Genomic DNA, 25814 nt, shown 5'->3' on the forward strand with positions numbered 1-25814 from the left:
ACCTATCTATTGGTGAAAGGGGGGTACTAAAATCTCCCACTACCACTGTGTTGGAGTCTATATGTGCTTTTAGGTCCTTCAGAGTATGTTTGATGAAATTGGGTGCACTGACATTGGGTGCATATAGGTTGACAACTGTTATTTCCTTTTGGCGTATTTTCCCTTTTATTAGTATGGAGTGTCCTTCCTTATCTTGTTTGATCAATGTAACTTTGAAGTCTACTTTGTCCAAGATAAGTATTGCTACTCCTGCCTGTTTTGGGGAGCCATTGGCTTGGTAAATCTACTTCCAGCCTTTCAGCCTAAGCCAGTGCTTGTTTCTGTCAATGAGATGGGTCTCCTGTAAACAACAGATTGTTGGATCTTCCTTTTTAATCCAGTTTGCCAAATAGTGTCTTTTGATGGGGGAGTTGAGTCCATTAACATTCAGTGTTAATATTGATAGGTATGTGGTGATTCCTATAATTTAATTGTTTTTGTTGTCTAAGGGCTTAATTTTGTGCAGCTGAATCAATGTTACTCTCTAATTCCCTATCTTTTCTTCTCCTGTGGTTTGGTACTGCCTGTCCTTTTCATGATTTTTTTTGCTTTCATTTTCTGTGTGCAAAATTCCTTTGAGAATCTTTTGTAGTGGTGGTTTGGTGGTCATGTATTGTTTTAGTCTCTGCTTATTGTGGAAGACTTTTATTGCTCCATCTATTTTGAATGATAGTTTTGCTAGGTAGAGCATCCTAGAGTTGAAGTTATTTTCATTCAGTGCCTGGAATACCTCCCTCCATGCCCTTCTTGCTTTTAAGGTTTCCATTGAGAAATCTGCTGTGATTTTGATGGATTTACCTTTGTATGTTATTTGTTTTTTCTCTCTTACAGTCTTCAGTACTCTTTAACTATTCTTTTTGCTTTTTATTTTAATGACAATATGTTGTGGGGAAGTTCTGTTTTGGCCAAGTCTGTTTGGTGTCCTGGAGGCTTCCAGTACCTGAATGGGCTTAATTTTCTCTAGATTTGGGAAATTTTCTGTTATTATTTTATTGAATATATTACGAATCCCTTTTGCTTGGATCTCTTCTCCTTCTTCAATGCCCATGATTCTCAGGTTTGGTGTTTTGATGGTGTTGGTGAGTTCTTACATATTCCTTTTGCAGGACTTGAGTTGTTTGACTAACAGCTCTTCAGATTTTCCTTTAATTTCCATTTTATCTTCAAGGTCTGTGATTTGGTCTTCTGCTTGTTCGAGTCTGCTGGAGTGGCCTTCCACTGTGTTTTGTGTTTCTGTTTCATTCTTTTCTCTGATGTTTTCCATATTGTGGGTCACTTCCTCTTTAATATCTATTTTCTTCTTTAATTCATTTATCTCTCTATTTATAGTGTTCTCTATATCACCTTTGTGTTTATTTAGGGCTCCTATGAGTTCATTTCTTTCTTTCTGTGTCTTCTCATATTCTTTATTTTTGGTATCTCGAAATTTCTTGAGTGCCTCTTGTATGTTTTGGTTAGCCATGTCTAGTAACATCTCCATGAAATTCTCAATGATTACTTGCAGGAATTCTTCTCTGAGGATGTTCTTGTGGACATCCTTGGGTTCCTTGGTATCATTTATCTTTGCTTTTTGGAGCCCAGAACGGGATATCTGTTTTCTTAATTTCCCTCAGTATGCTGTATTAAATTATTTTTGGGGGGAGACTGGTTTCCATCCCTTTTTCTTCTTCCGATAGCTCCACTTGGTACTGTGTAATTCTGTTCTTGATAGGCAAGTTGTTGGTTTCAGTCACCTGTTTTCTTTCCCCTGATTTGATTTTTGTTTTGTGGCTGTATTGGGCTTTTAGCTAAGTGTATGTGTGCTACTTCTGTCCCTGGTCTGGGTGTAATTTAGTATTGACTAATTCACAGGTTTAATACCCAAACAGTAGTTTATGTGTTTATATAGAAAATCCCCTGGTGGTAATATCTATAAGCAGTGGGAGTTGGGGGCTTAATGTTTGTAATGCTAGCTATAGAAATCTGGGGAGTTGGACAGGGGGCACTAAAGGTGGAAATGTGAAGTGGGGTGGGTGAGTGTGGAAAGCAGTGCAAGGGCTCCTGTTTTTCTGGTCCCTGTATGTGTTTGGGTATATTTCTGTTATTGTAGAAGAGGATGTTGTGTTAGGGATTGCAGGGGTTTGGGGTTGTGTAAAGTTGGTATAGTAGGTTATTCAGTGGGTGATGAGTGTGAAGCAGGGAGGGATACTCTGGTGACAGGTTAGGGGAGAATGGGAGGGGAAGGTGAGGGTTGGAAGAAAAGAGTGGGTGAAATGGGCCAGAATGAGTTGCTGGATAAGGGAGAGAAGAAAAAAAGAAAAAAATAGGAGTAAAAGTAAAACTAGAAAACCCACAATAATAAAACTAACAATAACAACAAAAAAAACCCTAAGAAATCAATGGGGAGAGATGAACAAACAAACAAGAAACAAAAACAAACAAACAAAATTCCAGGATCAGGAACAATAGAATTTCAGTCTTAGTTTAAGTTCTGGTGTTACTCCTCCAGCATCCAGTCCTAGTGTTGGTATTTAAGCAGAAGCTCTGTCCTAGTGTCACCAGGTGGTTGGCTTGTAGGTAGTGTTTTTTTCTTCTTTCAGTGGCAGCTGCTTGGTCAGTGAGCTAACCAAGTGAGGTGTGGCAGTTTAAGTTTGCATGCTGCCCTCAGGTTTAGGAGATTAGCTCTGTAGTCCACCAGCTGTCCTGCTTTGGAGGTGACTTTTTATGTGCTTATTTATTGGGGGCTGTTGCTTTGCCTTGCCCCCTTTCTCTGGGGAAAGGTCAGCAATCTGTCAGCCAGACCCTGCAGTCAGCGTGTTCTGATGGCTCGCTTTTTGTTTTTCAATTTTGCGGAGCCATTTGACTTTAGGTGCTGCTCACTGTCTCAGGAGATGAGCTTTGTGGACCACTACCTTTCTACTTCAGGCAGTGGCTTACCACCTGTCTGCTGTAGGCCTTCCTGCCTTTCCAGCCATTTGTTTACTGATAGTTCATGCGAAGATTAGCTTCTTTACCCTCCCCATTTCTCTGGTGCATTTTCAGTGTTCCTGCTCCCTCTGCTTTGTGCTAGTTTTCAGTTCATTGTTTATTGTTCAGGTTTTGTTTTATTGGTGGGGGGTCAGTCTGCTCATAGGGCTATGCTGGTTTATCCCAGGGGTGGCTGGGGGAATACTGTGTGATGCTTGGCACTCACCTGTTTGGTCTGCCAAATGTCTCCCAAGCAGGTGTGGAGCCAATGGCGGCAGTGGCGGCAGCCCACCTGTTTTCTCAGTGTAATGTGGTGTGGAGAAGCTTTCTATGGGCTAGGGGTTCAGGGTGTTGAGGTTTTGATTCTCCTTGGTGCTTTATTTCCACCAAGTGTGGCTCCAGTGTCTCAGTAAGGTTTTGGAGTCACAGAGCTCACACTTTCTGGTTCTGCACCCTAGTCACCATCTTGGATCCTCTCTCCAATAAAGTATATTTATTACTGACTTGTGCTACCCTTTGAATGTTCTGCTACTGCTATTGTTATTACTCCCATGTCATCGCTCTTTAGTCTCCAAGAGGCCTTTTTTTTCTTTTTATTTTAATGTCTGCAGAAAAGCTAATGCTCCCATTGTGCTTCTACTGCCACTTGGATAATTTTTTTCTTTATTAAGGTAATTACTTAAATACTGCAATGATGTGTTTATTGTGTCTTTGATAACTTTGTCCTTATACTGAGACCAGATGTCCTAAATTTTCATCTATTATGTCTACTACCTGATGCAATAGCAAGCATACAGTATACACATATAACTTATTAAATAAGTGTTAAAGAAAAAATGAGCTAAATTATGTCTGTTTTTTTAGCAGAAATATATTTTTAATAGACAGTGTCTATCTTACTTTTGAGATACCTAGTTTGAAGCAAAGGGACTCAGATAAAGAAAATATCTAATGTTGTTTCTTTGCTGATTGAAAAATTGTTTTTTTTTTTATGGGAGTCACAGGGAAAAAAATTTTTAAAAAGCACAATAGGATGAGAGGGGGTTGTGCAAATAAGAGTACACCCACACCATCTGAAAGGGAGATATAAATCAGAAGAGAGCACGTAAATCACTTCAGTGGCCTGTTTCTGAGGGCCAGGTTTCTCCTACTCAATGGCTCACTAATAGAAGAATTTGAGATATTCATGGTACTATGTATACTTTGACCGATATGCCCTTTTGGCACATTTTTATTTAAATTAATAAGATTATAACAAGATGAACAAAACAAATGAGAATTAATTGAGAACTGATAATTTTTTTGAGAATTTCTGTTATATTAGCAGAATCTTTTAAGAACTAGATATCATTTTTTAATAACAAAATAGATAGCAGCAGTTCTGGACTTTTGTCACTCATTGGGAAGATATTTTATGTTGTATAAGGCAAAAGACTCAAAATTTTCTTATGGGAAGTAAAACACACAGAAGAAAAGATAGTGGGGACAGAGAAGTTATTTTCTGAAACTCTGACTGAATTCAGATTTTTGAGAAAGAAGTGTAAAGAAGTGTTTTGCTTGTTGATTTGGTACAAACCAAATGAGTCCACACTTTTTTTTTCCAGTACTAGGGTTTGAATTCAAAGCTTTCTACTTGCTAGACAAGTGCTCTACTACTTAAGTCATACCCGCAAGACTTTGTACTTCAGTTGATTTTCCAGGTCTGCTCTAATGCTTTTTCCCTGGTCCATTCTTGGATGGTGAACATCCTACCTCCCATTCTGGCCTAGCCATAATTACAGATGTGTACCACCATGCCTGGCTTGTTCTTTGGAGAGGGTCTTGATATCTTTTTAAAAATTTCATCTCCTATAACTTAGACATAGTTTTCCTTCAGTCAGAGATACTTAATTCTTTTTAGCTGGATAATTGGATTTCTAGAAAAATGTATTTTCTAATTTCCCCTTTGGTTCCATGTCTAAGTTTCATCCAGTGTCATGTGATACAGAAATGCAATGAAAACTCTTTCAAAGAGAGATGACTCAGTTGTAGATATCATGCTTTGTTCTTATTTCTTCTTCCTCAGGTAGAGCGAAGGTCAGATCTTTGATGTTGAAGAAGAGAAGAATTTCAGTTTTGTGTTTGTTACTTTTGTACACATAAGTTCATATTTAAATGAATTTAATGTAATTGCACCAAATATGTGAAGGGTATAATAAATATCTAAATAAACTCAGTTCTTCAAGTTATAAAGTATCTGAGCAATGCATGGGGAGGCTAAAAATGAAATATGACATCTAATACATTTAGTTAATGTAAAATGAATATCTACATATAATTTTAAATGATATAAAGAAACTATATTGAACTAAATGTAATACTATGCCTAAGAATAAAGAAACATCCAAGAAACTCTAATTATAATAGAAAGATTAAAGTAAGCACCCAGAATTATGTCACGACAGTTATCTGAGTCCCACACAAACTGAAATATGAATGGATTAAAAATACTTAATCCAAGTTTTCCTCAAACTTCTCAAAACTTTACAAAGGATCATTAAATGTGCCAGGTATTTGGGGGGAAAGGAAACTTTTAACATTTCAAGTGACAGATGTGAAGACTCATGAATATCTAAATATTCATAAGCTGGTACACATTCTACACTTCCATCCAGTGATATATACATACTTACATGAATGTTCTTCCTGAGATCCACTAAAAAACCTATAGGAATAGCTGGCACGCAGAATGGAAACAATAAGAAAGAAGCCCCCATTAAATGACTTACTAGCTGTAAATTATATTGTATAGTTTTATGCTTTTACATAATTTTTAGACTATAAATTAGTCCAGTCTCCAGTTCAATAAAAATGTCTACAATAGAAAATAGAAAAAAAAGGCAAAATTAAGTATCAGAGTGGAGAAAAATGGAATATGGATATAAAAGGGAGGACTTTTCAGACTCAGTTTGTCACTGACAGTATGTAACCTCAAACTGTGCAGTCTCTCATTAGTGATACAGGAAGCTCTTACACTGACTGGCTAATTATTAATTGTGAAGCATTACTGAAAACTTTTAACTTTTACTTACAAGTGTCCACACTAAGACAGATACTATTGTAAACCCCATTTTCACATGATGAAGATGAGGCACAGAAAGATTAGGTAACTTGCCCAAGATGACACAGCTAGAAAGATAAGTAGCCATGATCAGAATATGGACAGACCAGCTGCAAACCTGAACCATTAACCACTTATTTACATTGTTTCAGAATGAAAATTTAAAAAAAAAAGAGTACTTTTTACTACAAAGGTTTTGCAAACTTTAAAATTTAAAAAAAAATGAAATATACATATATTACATAATTATGTGGCAGGGCCTACTGGGACAAAGTCATGATGAATACACACACTGTGACTTGGCTACTGGACAACTTTTGAGAACAAAGAAAAGGAAGAAACAATCAAAATGATTCTCAGATTTTAGTGGCTGATCACTGCAACATAATAATGACAGGAATAATGATAGAACATCAAGATTGGTAGGAAGGATGATTTCAGTTTGGATTTAGTAAGATATTCAACTTGTGATTCCAGGCAGGCAGGTTCAAGATTTATGTTGGTAATTAAAAACAAAGGCTGAATTTCGAGATATTGACCTGGAAATGATCTACATTTAGAAAATGGCCAAGTGTAAAAGTAAATGAGTTTTCTAAGAAGCAGGGAGTAGAGAAGCAAGAAAAGAGGCCCAGTACAATTCCTGAGGAAACATGCACACTGTAGAAGAAATACACGGAAAAGGATTTGAAGGAGACTGGGGAGCCATGATTAATAGGACAAAGTAGAAGAAAGAGAACAAGAAGAGGAGTCAGATCCAAGCAAGTAGTCAGGAGAGTTGAGGGGTTGCAGAGATTTTCCAGTCAATGATGACCTTTGAAACCAGTTTTCCAACATTAGGAAAGGTAGAAGGAAACCTGCAAAGGTTTGAGAGATGAACAAAGTATGAGAAAGTGGAGTCAGCATACATAACTATGTAATGAAGTTTGGCAAAGGAGAGGAAAAACAGATGAAACAGTAATTCATATTACAGATTATTTATTTCTCATTTTGGAAAGTGTACATTTTAAAGTTTATCTGATTTATGTCCTAGTTATTTTCTTATAGTTATCAAAAATTACAACAAATGGACAGAGAACTCATGGTGAAAAGAATCATCTCTAGTCCAGAGCGTTCTATTCATGTTACATGTTAATCACGTTGAAAAAGTAGACATACACTGTTTTATTTAACTACAATTTTAAACCAAAAACAACTTGGTGTTTCTAATATATGCAACTAAGTCATAAAAGCTTAGTATTAAACATTTTGTACTAGAGGTACAAATCAAAATAGCTCTTAAAAACATTAAAATTCAAAAATTCAGTTTTTCTACCTGAGAATTATAATTTCATCTGACTTTTCATTTAATCTCTCTGACTCAGAATAAGATATCACTTATTAAAATACTCTTGACTCACAAGGAAACAGTATGGTGTGTAGTCAAGGTTATATAAATAGAAAATACCTTAGAAAGAAAGCCAAATTTATATAAATGGATTTCAATACAATTGGATGTTAATTAAATTCTTATGTATAATAATTATATCACTTTTCTCCAGGAAGAAAATAATTTCTAAAACATATGTACAATAAGCAATATAGCATTATAAGACTGTTTTTTCAATTTAAACATGTAACCTTAAGGTCAACTGATTAACGATGAATGGATTTCCTTGTCTCAAAAACCGATGGGTGTCTATAGGAAGGAAAATTGGAATGTAAAAGTTTCAGCTCTTTATCTTAAGCTGTGTGGACTTTGAAGATACATTTGGTCAGGCAATCCTTGCCCTCATTTAGTCAGAGGCACTATATATTGGCAAGGGAAGAAGAAAAAAGCAAAGAGAATAAAAACATTAAGTTGGAAGTAGGCTGGCAGTCATTTGGAACTCCCCCTGCTCCTTTTTTTTCCAAATAGTAAAACTTGTATCTTTTAACTTTTAATGACTTGAAAACTATTATCAAAAGAATAAGAACTCCTACTAATACTGCTATGGTTTGACCATGTCCCCCAAGTATTGTGCATTGGAAACTTAATCTCTAATGAAACAGTGTTGAGAAGAGGGACTTTTATGAGGTGATTAGGTAAGGCCATTATCTCAGGAGTATATTTCTCATAACAGGATGAATTTGCCCCCCTAACTTTGACTCAGAGACAAACATTTTTTTCTCCCTTCTACCTTCCACCATGGGATCATGCACGAATAAGACCATATCAGATGTGGGTCCTCTGACCTTGTATTTCTCAGACTCTAGAATTATTAAGAAATAAAATGTCTATGCTTTATAGGTTACTCAGTACCAGTTAACTGTTACAGTACCACAAGCAGACAAAATCAAATGCCACTATGAGGAAGAAGTCTTTCTTTTACATAACAGAACATTTAGTTACATGGGAATAGGCAGGCCAGGACAAAAAAATTTACCACTTGTCCTAAAGGAATCTCCACATCAAAACTGAAAGAATTATCCTTGAGACACTATTTTGAAATGAACAGAATCATAGGCAACCCTGGAACAGAAAGCCAGAATGAGCCATATGAACAATGGAGAGTTTCTCAACCTTTTATGTGCTCTTCTCACCCACTCCCTCACACACTGTCTAGGAGTCTTTTCAGATATTTTTATCACACTGCTTCTGTGCCATGAAATTTTACCCTTGAGATATACTGAGATTTGCTTATATGCTATAGGGCTTTGAAGCGCCACAATCTATTGTCATATCTAAGACTATTTTCCCCTCCTTCCCTCCCAAATTAATTTCCACCCCCATGGGGGTGATATCAAACCCAACTATTTGATTACAACTTTTCAAAGATAACATAAAGGGATCCATAACATCCAGCTGTCTTTAGGAGCTATCAGAAAAGTCTGGCATAAGGATACTGTGCCAGCTTGTCTAAAATCATAATACATTTCTACCTTCATAACCAAAGGAACATATTCAAATATTTTTATTTATGCTGGTAATATTTGGACTCTTTTATTGTAGAGCCTGTATGCACAGGTTTTATAAATTTCCAGAGAGAGAGAAAGAATGAGAGAGAATACTATTAGTTCAGAAGACTCATACTTTAATAAATAAAATGCCTTTTAAAAAGTCAATAAATAGATTTTTCAAAATGTACCAGGATGAATGTTTATTTGTTCAGCATGTAACAATTAAATTTGTGTCTTACGCCACTAGTTTAAAGTCTATGGTTAAGTATAAAATAAGCTGATGCTTAAAAAATATTAAGTGAACATTTCTACTACAAGAAAAGGAAAGGAAAAATTATAAAACATGAAGCTAACTGCAGTATTAAAATTATCTTTTAACTATATCAGTGATATTTCTTTATGATGTATAGATAAATGCCTTCTTTTAGGAATGTTATTAATGGTGAGTACACTGGTGGGATGGAAAGACTATAAAAATATTTCAGTATAAATATTGTATAGTAAGCTACTTGACTACCTTTTAAGTTTGCTATCAAAAACACTGAAATTTTAACAAATAACTCACATAGAACTAAAAAACAGTGCACAGATGAAGTTATTGAAAAGTTGTACATTAAGTTTTTAAAAATTAATTAAATTACATCTAAAAATGGAACTTATTAATGATGGTGGCTTTTACTATATTGGTGAAGCTCAAACACCTGTCATACTCAGTTTCATTAAAATTAACTTATAAAGATCTATCTATTAGGTGATAGTGTACAAACATGAAAAACTCCTTTTGGGTTGTTTCAAGCTATAAAATTCCTCTCTCAAAACTTATACTGGACTCATTTTTTAAAAATTACTAATAGAAGCTTTTTTGTTAATTCTCAATAGGATTTCCAAAATGTGTTTGTAAAGAGCACATAATTATTATATTGTAGTCATCACAACAGTACTGTTTATGCTTTTAAAAATTTATATTCTTTTTTCATTTGTAATTTATGCTTCTATGCATACAATTTAAAGTAACTTAATTATATTAAAATATTTTTACAAAAGATAAATGAAGTTATTTGTGCTACATATAAATTCCATAAAAATAAAACATATTATAATTCAAAATAAAGACAACTTTTTCAGACAGCACTTACTGTACAATCTGAGTTTTCCCTGGACTACCTGGAAACTCATAAGTACCTGAGTTGGTTTGCAGTTTTGAAATAAAGTGCAATATTTATAAAACCTGTTGACATTCTTTGCATATTCAGAGAAGCACAACTCTTGTCACACAGCCTGAAGCCATATTCAAATATTTGATTATTTAGGATATAAATATATAATAAAATGATTTATCAAAGATGATATTGCAATATTCCTATTATGTACAATTTAACAGCACTAATGATGTGGACCTGGAAAATATATTTTATTTTTTCATAATATTCAGAAAATCCTATTAAAATGAAGTAAATCATCTCAAACTCATCTAGGTGGGTATGTCCCATTTAGTGACTGAGCGGAATAGAATGGAAAGAATTCAGAACTACTTTAAAAAATTGTGAAGGCAAAAGATCTTTCAGTGCTATATTTAATTTGAGGTGATTGCTCCTTCAAATCCACTCAATACCATATCTAAATGGGGGATCTGACTATGTCAATCTTTGTACAATCCTTCCATAGTTTTCTAGGACCTTGCCTCAGATTCTATGTTCAGTTTCTCTTTCTCATCATCATCACTCACTCACGTTCTAACTTAATGCAACACTCGTTCCTCTTCACCTTCTTAGTTTTGTGTAGTCAATATCCCAATAATGGGGCAGAGATAGGATCAGGATGAATGGGAAAATGACAGTGTTAATTCAACCCCCCCTTCTACACAAAGCCTCCCATAATGGTCTATCATTTCTTCTGCTTAAGGACTTTAGTTCAGTGTTCTTTCATGGAGTACTCACAGTGTTGTACAATTTTCTTTCAAGTGCTGGAGATCAAACTCAGGACCTGCAAATATTAGGCAAGTGCTTTACTACTGAGCTATAGCCCCAATACTCTATGCAGCTCTTGAAGGTGACATTTACTACCTAAGAGAAGTACATCTACCTCGTTCATGGGCTGCTTAAGCTACAGGCTAAATCTTCTGTTGTTACCCAGTTCCCTATGTTGAACCTAACCCAGCAGTGGTGCTGAATCAATGATCAATGAGGGAATGCCTACCTCAGGTGAACAGGGAGGACTATTAAGTAATTTCTAACACTGGCTCATAATTTTGAGGTAAGTTTCTTTCTTTCTTGATTTGTTTCACAAACCACTACACAATAATGAAATGTGGTTTAATGTTCATCTCTTTGATTCATTTCTTCTTCATGAAGATCTACAGATAGATCCATAAACATCACTGTCAAACTTAGCATTTATTTCATGTGAAATAATATTACTAAGTATGTATGAGGTACTGATACAGAGCCTATGTTTTAAAGGCAGAGTTAGGATCAAATTCTAGTTCCTGAATAAATCTGAAAGCCACTCAACATTTCATCTTCCAATATGTGAAATGATGTTACTTGTACCTACACCCCAGGGATATAAAAATTATTTTTCCTATTTTTATTAGCATATATTAAGTGCATATAATAATGAGTTTTGTTACGGCATTTTCATACATGTATATAAAGTACTTTGATCATGTTCACTGTAGTGACTTTTAATTGAAATCTTACATGTTAAGTGCTACCTTGCTCACAGTAAATGTTCAGAAATTATAGCTATTTTTAGAGTAGCATGCCAAAATATTGTCAAGTGGTACTAAAATAACCTGTGTCTCCTCAACCTTTTAAAGAAAGTACATTCTAAAAGAGAAACCTATGTTCTACAGAGAAAGGCAAAAGGAAAATTACTGTATTTTCCAAAAAAACTCAAGAGAATATCTCTCTATTCTTAACTGAGTAGTGTGCGTAGCTGACTTTTTCTTGTTTTTCTTTTTGGGGGAGAAGGATGACATAGACAGGTAAAGACTCAGATAATAATCTACAGTTTTAGAGGAAGAGAAATTTATCTTCTAAATTCCTCATCCTTTGTTGGCAAGTTGCTCAGGAAAAAGGTTTCCAGAGGAAAATACTTCTGTTTAGAGCACTCATCACTACATTCCAAAAGATGACAGACACACAGCTCACCATCACCAGCAATATATAATAAATCTCACTTTGCAACCTATGTATCCTTACAGCCTGCTTCAATAACACTGATAAATCCAGGCATTCAGTATTTGAACTAAAATGAAAACTCTCAGATCAATTCTCTTTGAAAAGACATCTATGCTTTTTCCCCCCTTGAAATCTATAGAAAGTATAAGAGGCTCTGAGCCAAATAAGAAGAGTTACTAATATAGATAACTGGAGAGCAGAGAATTGGTAAAAGCAAAAGATGATCTAAGAGCCTGAAACTACAGCAGAAGTACTGTGAAGGAAACCCATTCTGTGGGGCTCCATGAACGGCGAGGGGTTAGGGTGAGGCTGGTCCTTTCTAGCACATTCTGTCAATGAAGTAAGGCTCTCATTCAGGTGGGTCTTTGGGACTGGATCAGGCTGAATTGAAGATAAAATACTGAATTGAAGATTCAGAGCAGCATTAATCCCACTGTATATTAACTTATCTTCACTTGCAACTTCTAGGATGGCATCCTATTTCTGCTATCACTCACCTTAGGAAAAGAGGATTAGCCAGCTTCCTATGTTTAAAGCAATCTTCTGTGGAATGCTGAGGCTCATGGTTAGAAAGTAAGGCTAAAATGTCACTTTTCTTCCAAAACTGCTAAGTAATAAAATAATAAGGAAAACTTGATGAAATTACACATATTGTTAAATTTGGGCTGCAGGCGTGGCTCAAGCAGCAGAGTGCCTGCTTATTAAGCATGAAGTCCTGATTTCAAACACTAATACCACAAAAAAGTTGAAATTAATTTAACTCTGAAATTAATGCACCTCTGATACAGTTTGGATCTTGAAAGTTCCCAAAGGCCCGTGTGTTAAAAGCTTGGTCCCCAGAGTGGATTATTGGGAGGTGGTGGAACCTATTAAGAGTTGGGGCATGGTGGGAATGCCTTAGGTCATCAGACTTTTTCTCTTGGCATGGATTATGGAAACCTGGTCCCTACCATGCTGCCTTTTGATTACATGTGATGAGGTGGGTGGTTTTGCTCTGCCATGTGATCCCACCATGATGTGTTGTCTTAACAAAGGCCCAAAGAAATGGGGTCAATCAGTCCTGGACTAGAACCTTAAAAATCTATAAGCTGAAATAAGCCTTTTATATTCATAAATTTGTTATCTCAGGTATTTTATTATAGTGACAGAAAACTGGTTAATAGAACCTCGATTTTGCAAACTCAATTGTCTGTAATTTAACATGGGAAGTGAAGAGATTTATATACTATGGCTCTCTTTGTAATGCAATGCATATATAATATTATAGGTATGTATTACATATGCATATAGTGTATGTATAGCATATATATCTATGAATTCTGTATATAGCCAGTGTACATGTACATATGTTAAAAGGATAAGATAAAGTTTCTCTTCTCTTCTCAAGGTGAAATCATCACATACATAAGATCCAAGCATATTTTTATGGTATTTTGTTAAATTAAGAAATCTGCTTTGCAACTTCTAAGTTGAAATCATTACATGTGGTGATCTCACCTGGAGGAGTAGAGATGAAAAGAGAAGCAAGTGCATGAAATCTCCTGTGCTCAAGAATATTCTTTCTAAAGGCAGTAAGATGACATTTTTCCTCAAGGAGAGAGACAAATGCCTGGCATAGCAGATTTTGGTCTAAAGGCTACAGTACATGAGAAATAATACTGCATAGCATGTTCTGCACAAAAAATATATTTTCCCAAAAAATGACCTTAATAAAAATAAATTATTGATCCAACAGTGATAATATTTCACTCTTGTGACTAGGTTTCTTTAGTGATAAATCAGAGAGAGAACTTCCTGTTTTTAAGGTAAAAGATGTAGCAGTAAGGGACCAAAAGGAAGTAGAACTTGCTCTTTCTTCTCTCAGGATCTAGATTATCAGCCTAACATTTTCATATTTGTAAAGGGTTTGATGTATTGAATTTTTTCAACACAAGTGAGGTAAGAGAACGTAGATAAGTTACATAAGAACATTCTCTAATATGTGAAGATGAAGTTTCTGTAAAGTGAGTAATCTCTTCAGCAAGAATGTGGAGAAGAAATCTTGTTTGTGAAAGCAAATTTGGCAGAAGGAGCCTTCTCAACACAGTGTATTAAATGATGTGAGGAGGAGGAAGGAATAAATTCCATATAGTCTGACCTGATCTTCACTTTTGCCTTTCTCTTTGTCATTAGATGTCTATGTTGTATGTCTAAAAAAATCACTTGGTGTGATTTTTAACAACTAGAGCCAAAGCCTCAGGCTTAGTGATTCTGCCTCAATGGTTGAAGTGGACCTCAGGCTTTAGTATTTAAAGCTCCCCAGATAATTACTGAGGTACTTCCTTTCCTCTTAGCACAATGTCACTATCATGGTAGGTTCTCATTAAATGCCAGCTAAAATTGGTTATCAGTGTGCCATGAATCAAATCAGGCCCATTACATTTAAGTTTCTGCCCCTTAGAATATATGCTATTTGTGTCTCTGTACATTTTAATGGAGCTTCAAGTCATTTACAACTACTCATACTGAGAACTTTGCAGTTTTTCACAGCTCAATTTTATAGACTTCTAGGAGTCATGTTACATTCAGTAAACTTGCCTCAACAAGCTAAGAGAAAATGCCAAAAATTAGCACTCCTACTGTTCAAGGAGAGTGTATTTTCTCTTCTCATAACTACTTCAATTCCAGCACTTAGCAGGAAGACATTTAAATTTTTATTGTATTCCTATCTATCAGGAAAAAAAGAATTTACAAGTTTGACACTAAACAATCACAGATGGAAGAAGTGAAATAAGATCACACATTTTACACTGAAGTCTAAGCCAGCTATCAATAAATGTAGACTGACACATAGGACAAAATCTATCTAACTTTCCCTGTGGCTTTGGGGAGAATGTAACATATTCATTAAAGAATGTCCCATAGAATTTTCAAATGTCAAAATACAATATAATCATATTGCAAAGATCCTTCAAATTTAGTAATGGAAATTTCATAATACTGCTGAGAGAGAAAATTGCCAGTTTGTAATTGTGCCTCTTTCTCCACAGGTATTGCTCATTACAGGAACTAGAATAACATCATGATAATGAAATTCCTAAACAAGAAAGCAGCAGAAACATATGTACACATAACAGAATGACCCAAATTACAAACAAAAAAGAGTTTGTTCTCTATCAAAATGATTTGAGTAGGTTTACAATCTATTTACATATATTTTAAATAAATTTGCATTCAAATGTTTTATATACAAACAATATAAGAACAAGTGAAAAGCTTCTGAATCACCTTTTATGTGCTGATAAAAATACACTTTAGACAGTGCCTCAGTAATATCTAGAAGCAGCCCTATTGCAGTTGGCCTTGTTGGTTAGGGAACGTTCAAATCCAGCCTCCTGACCATTCACTGATAGTTGAACTGGCCACGTATGGTAATCTTCCTGAATTCCCTTCTCTTCCCTTTCCTTCTTCTCAAATTTTCTTTCTGTGCCCTCTAGGATTCTCTAGACTTTTGTTGATTTATTAGGTCCTCTTCAAATTCTCTCATCACTTCCTACCCTTAAAAATCAGCTGGAAATTACTAAAAATTCTTCTTTTTCAATGCACAGACCACAGCAAAGACAAACTAAAATATGATTTATGGGAATGGGACAAAAACATCAGCATTTATTTTTTGAAACTCTCAAGGAGGTTCCAACTCACAGATAACTGTGAGTTTCTATTATATCAGTTATTTTGACAGATGCCTGACAAAATTCCAACACTCTATAAACCCTGGAGTTCTAGGGAAAAAGAAATATGCCAAGAGGCTGATTAACTTTGTAGTCCTGATTATGGATATCAAATGAAAATGCAGCATTATTCAGACAACCTTCATTGGTCCAGTAAAATTTTCACTCCTGAAGATGTCTATTTCATACTTTTTACTCCTTTTTGAAGTATTTCTGTTCTCCCTTCACTCCTAAATTATGAATTCATTGAGTTTTACACAATCAGAAAGATTACCTTCATGAAACTCCACTTACAACAAAATGTACCTGTATCATTTTCTACTTTTTTTTTATCACATAAATATTAATCTTTCCACTCTGGAAGTACAGTGGCTCTGTCAGGCATTCCCTTTCCTTGTGTGATAGACTTGCTTGTATCTCAGAACCATACCTTTGAATCTCGCTATTTGAAAATAAACACTACCTCATGTTTCATAAGGTTACAAACCTCCTTTGATCTCCATTGTGCGCTAAGTATTTTAGCAATCTGCTCTCTTTATTGAAAACAAACAAACAAAAAAACCCCTCAAAGCAGCTCTTTTCAAGTGTTATCTGTTACTCTTAAACCAGTCTATTTACGTGCTTCTCATTCTCTCTCTCTCTGTGGTAATGTTTTGGTCCTCATTTTATTTAACTGTATAGGGTCAATCAACATGGTGGCCATTTCCTTCTTTTGAAATATGATGCTTTGGTTTTTGTGATGCTGTACACCATTATCATTTTTCTTTTTGCCATTATTCCTTCTCAGTCTCCTGTGGTAGCAATATATTTTTTAAGTCAAAACAATACACATTCAGGATCTAAAGTTATCCTTAAAAGGAAATGCAGTACATTTCTCTGAAACAAGGAAAAATAGGAAAGAAAGGGTTGGTATATTTAAGGTGGAGGGATGAAATAAAAGAAAATTTTGTAATATTGACTTCTTACACAGCATTTCTTCTGAAGGACCTGCAAATACAGCTCCTTGTGCACCTTTTCACTTATTTCCTCTTTTTTTTTTTTGACCTTTTAGAATTGAAGAGGGAGGCTATTGGACATGGAAATGAGTTAAACATGAATCGATGAATTAATAAATCAATAAGTCCAGTTGATTCCAGACTTCCTTTGATATTTCAGTTTTTTGTACTAATATGTAATGTCCTGGGAATAAGTATTTTATGTTGAAAACATGAGTTTTTAGTTTTCTACATTACTGCTATATATAATAATAGTGAGATCTTGCTACTTTTGATGCTAGAACTCTGGTAGTTCAGATATTTAAATGAAAAATTTGAGTAATTTATGTTTTGAGATATACCCAGAGTATCATATATAACATTAAAATTTCAAATCAAGTGAAGGTGTACTCCTTTAAATAGTGCTCTTTCATAATACTATTATCCAACAATGGAAGAAGAAAATGAAAATGGAGAAAGCAAACCTTCCGTTATAAGAATAATTCTTATGTTAGTTCAAAGGTTTTCTGAATGAGTGAAAGATGAAAATGACACCATTCAGAGTGATTCAGATCATTTTGTGTTTGAATCTCTACCTATATATGAGGAAACTAAAGAAGATGAACTAAAAAAACAAAAAAATTCGTTTAAAAGAAAAGTGGCAGCAAACTATTGATAAGAGAATTGAAGTTTCTATAAAAATTATTAAAATATTGCTTAGTTATTAAACAAGACACTTGATTACTTTAAACGAACCCAATATTTTGTGTTACCTGTTCACTGTAACTTTTCCTTGCTATTGTCTAGTATAGTATAGAGTTACACTTCTCTGAAAAGCCAGAAAGTGTTTTTCTGAAAACCACTTGTGACTCAATGATGGTTAACGCTTTTGTAAAATTATCTATTAAAAATTGACATTTAAAATGGCAAATGATTTTATTTCATTTTTAAACTCACTATTAAATATTCTTCATTTTGCTTAGTTGGCTGATTCTAACCATTATATTCTACCTTGTCTGCCAATATTATAGATCACAAAGATATGTGCTTGTGTTCTAACTTACGTTTTACTTGATATTTAAATTTTTTATATAAAGTTACAATCAAAATGAATTAAAATTTTGTTTTCTTTTACAGTTCTAAGCAATATTTACTGAAATTAGTTATATTATTCTGTAATTATACAGAATCAATAGTCCACTATCACGTTGGTGTCTTGTCCTGGTAGCGTGACCACTAAATGCAGTAGCTGACTTACCTACATAACCAAATCTCTTCATATCAGTTCCTGAGGAGTCATGTGATTAAACCATGGAACTCTATTGGCTTATCGCTGCCTCAGATGACTGGCTTAGGGTCAGGAAAGGGTAGTATGTCCATGATAATCAGATATTCACTAGAAAGCTGGCAAAACATACTGAGCCTCATCTTTTCTCCTTTGAGTTGCTTTTTCAGCTTATCTTTGTGCAATTAACATATATTCACTGAGGTCATAAGGTATGTGAGACAGACGTTCTTCATTTTATATCTATTTCTAAACACCAAGCATACTCATCTAATGATTATAAAGGTAAGAAAGACATACTTGGATAGATTACCAACAACCACATTTGGTTTTTCTAAACCATATCCTTTGAGCTATATCATAAGTAGAAAAAATAAAGCCACTCAGTCATCACACTTTTTGTTCATTAAACTTGCCAATCATCAAATGACCTCTAAATTTACTTCTACAGCCCTTGTTTTGTTATTTTTTTAACCAATTTGAAGTTTAATTTTCCCAGCTGACTTTATTGCTCCAGTTATACTGTTACTTTGACTTCTGCTAACCTCACCATATGGCTTTCTTGTGCCTCGCTATTCCAAATTTGTTTAGCTGAGGCAATTCATAAATTTTACTAATAACTTCCTAATCCAGTTTTCTACATACTTACATGACATTCCCTGCTTCTTTCTATCACTGTATTCAGCACATCTGCTAGTGTAAGGATATGTGCTGTTACTTGTCTATATCCCCTTCTGAGTTTTAAGCCTTGAGGATAAGAACTATTTCTCAGGTTGACTACAACACTGTGCAATACCTGACACGTGGTAGTTACTTATAAATGTCTAAAGCATGAAGACTTTTATAAATTGTGGTAAAACACATCCCAAAATGTGTTATGAATATACCAAATTTAGTTTCAATTGACATAAGTTGAAACATTTCACTAACTTTTTAAGTTGAACTTGCCTTAAGTGTCAACCTGCCTTCTATCTCTCTACATCTCTTTCCTGTCCCTCTCTCCCTCTTCTTTGCCAGTCTTCTCAGTGGTTGAGTGTATGTGCATGTATGTGTATGTGTAAATGCATATGTAGAAATTCTGTGGACAGACCCACCGTAACAATATACTAAATGTTTTCTCATGCACTATATATGTATTTATATACAAATACCTACAAAACCACACAATAGATACATAATACACGTTAACGGATAAATATGATATTGGCTTATCCAAGAAATGAAGTTAGTGAGGGCAACTCATAGCTCCTCAAACATGAATGCTAAGGCTGTTTTAGTAGAAATGTTCAGTAGACATCATTGTGAATGAAAATCAAAAGGGTAATATTCACTCTTAGTAAAAGTGACTGCAGAAATAGACTAAAATATCACATAATATAGAATGGGAAAACATTGATTTTTATTAAAGAATTACCATGTTTTCTGAAGTTTAAAGCAAACTCAACAGTGTAAGAAAATTATTGTATTAAGTAATGTTCCATCAGACAAGTGTTAAAACAACACTCTTAGATGGAATTAGAGCAATAGCATGCAGGACCCATATGTTTAATGGAGTAACTAACTACGAGTGTTATAAATAGTTATGGTATATTTAAATAAAAGTTAACTATTCATGACTTGTTGGAAGTACTGTGTTCTGAGTATGTGTTAAATCACTTCATTTTCAGAACAATCATGTGAGGCAATGCCCTATACTATTTGTAGACATGTATATAAAATATATTACATAACATCAAATATATTAACTAACCATACGTTTGTGGGTAATATGTGTATTGAGCTAAGAATAATTTTAATTTTCTCAAATTGGAACTCATGAAAAATTGCTGCTATCACTGTCCAGTTGTACAACATTAAACATGTCTCTCAGAGTTGTGGTTTCACAACTCTGCCTAGCCTAATTTAGTATTCTTTTAACTTTTAGCCATAGATTTCTTTCAAACTAGGATTTGTGAGTACAAAAAAGGAAAGGAAAAAATGTTTAAGTTATATAATGCACATAAAAGTGTTTTAGTAAGTACGCAATGTTACACTAATGTTAATTACTTACATTAACATTATAGCTCCCTTATGATCAATCATATAAAAATGTAAAAATAATTAAGCAATCCCTGTTCATCCTTCTACAGTTGATTCTTTCATATGAGTATATGATAAAATAGCACACATACATCAATTCTTATTCATGAGACAGTTTGAACTATTAAATAAAAATGTCTAGCAAGTGTTCCTGTCCTTTAACCACAGTGAAAGAATTTTTTGAAACTCAAAATTAGAATCAAAAATATTAATCAGTGAAAATCCATATTGTTCTTAATGAGTTTTGAATGCTTACATTTATGGGAAAATATTCTAATACAAATTATAAAAATGTGCTGCTGTTTTCTTATTTCATTTAAATCAGCCTTTCAATATTACAGGGAAAAAAAATCTAGAAATTTAGAATTTTATTAAATGCCAAAACCACAAGTGAATAACTGGGTTACTTCCCAGTCTTAAACAATTTATAAAATTTTGCTCTTAACTCTTAATTTCTCACATACCACTTGACAAACAGTACTGTGTCTATAACTAAAACTAATGACTGTGGGTAATGAACCAATGTTGAAAATATTAAACTGAGTGCTGGGGCTCACACCTGTAATCCTAGCTACTTGCTACTTGGGAGTCTGAGCTCAGAAGGATTACAGTTCAAGGTCAACCTAGGCAAACAGTTTGCAAGACCCGTCTCCAAAAGAACCAGAGCAAGTGTGAACCCTTGAGTTCAAAACTCAGTCCCACAAAAAACAAAACAACTATCCCCCAAAACAATATTACAAGTTATAACTACACACCCACACCCACGTACACACACACACGTCCTTTTAAGAAAACTGTCAGAACCTTGTGATATGCTAGATTCCATGCTAGTTGTTGGAGAAATAAAAAATGAATAAGATGCAGATAACTCCTATTTTTACTGAATATTAATATTAAATTTATAAAAGAAGTCATATATTTAAGATTTATTTAAAACCCAGGCAAGGTAAATGAAGAGTGATATAAAAGTTTGTAATATCAATCACTAGCCCCTGTGAGGCACTAGGAAAAGCCCTGATAAGGAAATAAGCTTTGAAGGTAAAGGTTTTGGTCAGGTATGGGAGGCTATGCACCAACAGTTACAGGGTTCAGATTCGAAGCAGGTTGGTACAAGACTTTCTTGGCTAGAGCAGAGAGAACAGGGGAAGACCCACCAGCGACTTTTTATGTGAGTCTGACAGGTGCAGGACACAATAGTTACTGAAGGCTTTTAGGCAGAGGAGTGACAGCTCACAGGAAAATATTAAATCTTATGAACAACATTAACAATCAGAAATTGTAGCACTGTTAAAGTATGATTTCAATCTGTGAAGAAATGCTAGATTTAGATAAGATATTGAGATAGAAGGAATTTTTTAAAGGGAGCTAAAATTAGATGCTATTTGCTTCTTGGACAAAAGTAAGAATAAAACTATAGAAAATCTCTCAGTCCTATAGCATAACCTCAAAATTATCTTTGATAGGACAAATGTGGTCAATTTACCAACCTTTTTGAAATATGGATGTTAGAAGTAATTATATTTATTTTCTTACTACTAGAAATTCTTTGACAAGAGTTTCCAAAAGTGGTGTATACACTCAGCCTATCCCAGATTAAATGCATACAGTTAAAGTAATAATACAAGAATTTTTAAGCAGAAATGTTATGTAGTTTCTGGTGATTTGTCAATGGCCTAGCTGTCTAACACATGCTTCTACTCTGAGAAAAATGCAAAGAAACAGAAAGTAGTTGACATTATGAACTTTCACTGGATCTTATTGTTTTAAAAAGCTATCACTTTTAAATTAGACATGGCCACTAAGTGTTTGTCCTGTGTAGATTTACTTTATTCTGATGCTTGCCTGGAGGCTCTGGTATGCTCCATAATCCAGGGTTCATGTCTTCAACAAAGAGCAGTTTTAGGAAAAAAGACTGTTAGGTGCTTCCCATTACGGACACTGAAACTATTGGTAGAGGTGAGTTGATGTCATCCACATAGCTTCCAGGCTAAAGCAGTGGACTCTCAGGGCTTTAAGAATTAATGTGATAGAACTAACTACACAAATACTGAAATGTGTTTTATTTTATTTTTGTTATTTTTTTTTAATTTTAGTATGTTAGACTATCTTAGCTTCTAGATATATAAGGAAATCCTTTCTGCAGACTGTAACAATTTAATAAATTAGGTTTTTCATAAATGAAATAAAACATTTGCATCTTCTAGTAACTCTTTCTACATAGTTTTCCTTATCTTACACAGAACTATAGTCATTTGCATAGCTTTATAGACTCCACCTTTTCTTCTGGATAAACTTGAACAAATTTGTTGTGCAACCAAGGCCTTAATGGGTTCGTCATATTGGAGAATGATGCTGACTGTGCTAGGTAGGACCAGAGGTTTTTAAGAAGTAAGGCTGGCTTAGTTACAGGTCCAACGGCTGTAAAGTCTGCCTAGAATGCCTAGTCCAGTGTCTGGCTGACAGGGTGCACAAATAAGGAAGGTCATTTTCTGTCAGGCCAGGAATGTTAACAAGTTTTGGTGGCCCTGGGAGGAAAAGAATACATTCAAAGGTGTAAGTGGTTCAGATGAAATCTGGTGTATGCTTTCTTGGTTTTTGCCTTCCTAACTTACAATATGCAAACAACAAAGATTTTTTTAAAATTCCACAAAAACTTCCAGTTAGAAATGAATAAATCTATACTCATGACACTTTTGTTAAGGGAAAATAAGTAAATGTCCAGTATATATTTTCTAGTCTTTCTTCTATATGTATTTTCTAGTGTTTCTCTATAGCCTAAAAGATGGTGACCTTTCGTAAAACTCAAACATTCAAATGTTTGTTATTGACAAAATAAAAATAGAAAAACTGTATTACCTAAAGTTAGTTTCTATATTTTGTTACTCAACATCTTTCAAATACTAAGAACCTTCTGGTATCCACATTTTATCTACGTTTTAAAATAAATAGGCTCAATATCCCCGAACCGTGGCTTTCACATTTATGAGCCAGATATCCTGGTGCACAATTATCTCAAAGAAGACCAATAATATTTGCTTAATTTGCTATAATACAGCACCTGCCCCATAATGCAATAATAAAACTCACAATGATTAAATTCAGGATAATAACAATTCCAGGTTTTAAAAATAGTTCAGCATACTTGCAGGCAATAATATCCAGTAAAATACCACCAGTTTGTACAGTGTGTTTCTGCATCATGTTTTAAATATAATAATAATCTTACAATTTTATTAAACTTATAATGAAGATTAGTTAATCTTACATTAAAATTATTATTTGTAATAATCTTAACATTAATTTTACAGTTCACACATGACAGTATATTAAAGAAATAGTTATAACTTCAAATATTTTTAATCTGAAAAGCAAAATCCAAATATGATTTATATCATATATAATATTAGATTGGGATATGCATTTCACACACTTACCCATAAAATTGAGATAGCCTTCTCCACCAAGAGCATGAGTAATGAGTCGAATCATCTTGTGAAGCTGTATTCCACGATCAATAACTGGAGTAAAAGGAGCTAGAACACTCATGTTTGTGTACATTTCAGCATCCATCAACCAAAATGCCAGCGTCTTATCACCAACCAGTGCCTATAGAAATAAAACTCACTGAGATAAATGAAGAGCACAGGTGCCCAGCAGCTGTAATTTACACTAGAATAACACAGGGTTACACAGGAGGGGCAACAATGTAGGAGAGGAGTATGGATTAGAAATGATTTTCTATATTTTCCAAGGGTTACTTTCTGTGCTAAAGGTGAGCTGGTAAAAGAGCTCAACATGTTTAAGACTGATTTTTACCTTTAAAAGAACTTAAATAAAAATTCGCAATTAGTACCTAGATATTTGTTACACCTAAGAGGATGTTTAAAATTTACTCAAATTATCTCAAACCAATATTTATTATAATGGTGAGAATGTTATATAATATTTTATAATAGTTTATATAGATCATGATTTCATTTCTTCTGAAAGGAAACATCGTCACTATTTGGGAGATTTTATACATGTACATAAATATATTCCTGTTATCCTTCCTCCCCCATTTAAAAAAAGTAAATTTACATTTTTGTTGTACTAGCGTTTTAACTTGAATTTGGTTCATTTTATCTGAAAGATAATAACTGGTAATTGGGACAGATATCTCAGAAATGCCCTGAGTAATAGAAAAGAGTTCTCTTGAAAATCTGAATTATTCATGGCTGAAAACAGCTAACTAATGAAAAATATTTGTCATTGACAAAGTAATGACATGCAGTGAAATGTACAGTACAAATTAATCTACAATCTCAGTATGCTATTATAATCATTTTCATTTTTGGAAAACACTTTTATTTACAAACCTATTACACCCTAACCTATTTTAATTAAAATGTCTTTCTAAAAGTATTAGTATAAAATCTACAGCAGTAATTTTTAAACAGTTTGTCTTTCCTACTTATTTTAAATTGTTTTTATCTGTAACTATTTACTTTTGGCTAGAGAGTCTCTGATTCTGTTAAAACTATTTTTATAATTTTGCTTAGGCTCACATACGAAGTGTATTCTCATATCAAATTATTCTCTTAAAAATCCCGTTATGATACTGGTAAAAATTCAGCTAATTTTAGAAATTCAATTGTTAATGTTAAGAATTTTTCTAAAAATTTTAAAATAACTTTTGCAAACATTTTTACTATGACATACATATTTTATTTATTATTCATTTTATAAATACGTCTTTTTACAGATTTGTATTTTTTTTACCAGTTTTAAGGGTCAGAGGACATTTTCATTTAGAAAGAACCAGATAATCTGCATCATTTCTGTACTACTAAAATTTTAATACAAGACTGAATTATCTGAGTCATTAAAATATAAAAAAATTATTGGGAATCTTCATTTCTTTACACACTGGGTAGAAAGGTACAAAAGAAATCTTTCAGTTTCATCTTCAACTTGTTTACTCCATTCCTGTATTTATTCTTTCATTTATTCATACAAAATAAACATACGCTGAGAAGTCACAATGTACAATAATTTCCAGAAGTTTACAGCAGAAAGGTATGCTATGCATGTATTTTAATTTCCTCTGTTGTGTATTTCGTGAGAATTTTCCACTCCTTACTACTTTCCCTCCTCTAAACTAATACTATTCTTGTCTAGATTGAGTGCTGATTTCTTCACAGGCATTTATTTGATCTGGTCTTGGATCAATGATACTATCTACTTAAGATGCAAAGACAGCATATTTCAATGCTGTAGATGCAGAATTTAGCACTGGGAGTTACTAACTTTGGGAGTTGGAAACTTGTGTAGAAGGCCAAATAGTAAATATTTTAGGCACCGTGACCACTTCCTTTGTCTCACTACTCAAGCCTGCCATTACAAAGATACTATGTAAATGAGTGAGCATGGCTATGTACCAATTAAGTTCAGTCATAAAAACAGGCAACAAGTAGGATTTGGCTAAAGGGCCTTAGTCCCTATGTCTCGTATGCTCTTAACAATGGTAAGAAAAACATGAGAAACGATGTTTCACAATATTGCCAATTTCTGCTGATATGACTGAGAAACTAACTGCTTTCA

The 25814-nt window shown here is 34.0% G+C and overlaps 1 protein-coding gene across 2 annotated transcripts in view; it reads right to left on the minus strand.

Annotated features, from left to right (window-relative positions):
* Gbe1 (1,4-alpha-glucan branching enzyme 1) overlaps nt 1–25814 on the minus strand; it is a 278447-nt gene that overhangs the window by 54802 nt on the left and 197831 nt on the right. Inside the window, exons 12-14 of one of the 2 annotated variants that reach the window (XM_074072931.1) lie at nt 23666–23837; nt 10939–10984; nt 7606–8573 (exon numbers count right to left, since the gene is read on the minus strand). In XM_074072931.1, the coding sequence (XP_073929032.1) occupies nt 8528–8573; nt 10939–10984; nt 23666–23837 (264 nt within the window). In that variant the 3' untranslated portion in view covers nt 7606–8527. Of the gene's footprint in view, nt 1–7605; nt 8574–10938; nt 10985–23665; nt 23838–25814 lie in introns of those variants that run through there. The other variant, XM_074072930.1, reaches the window with a different exon arrangement.

This window comes from Castor canadensis, chromosome 5, assembly GCF_047511655.1.
Source record: "Castor canadensis chromosome 5, mCasCan1.hap1v2, whole genome shotgun sequence".
Classification (NCBI taxonomy): Eukaryota; Metazoa; Chordata; class Mammalia; order Rodentia; family Castoridae; genus Castor; species Castor canadensis.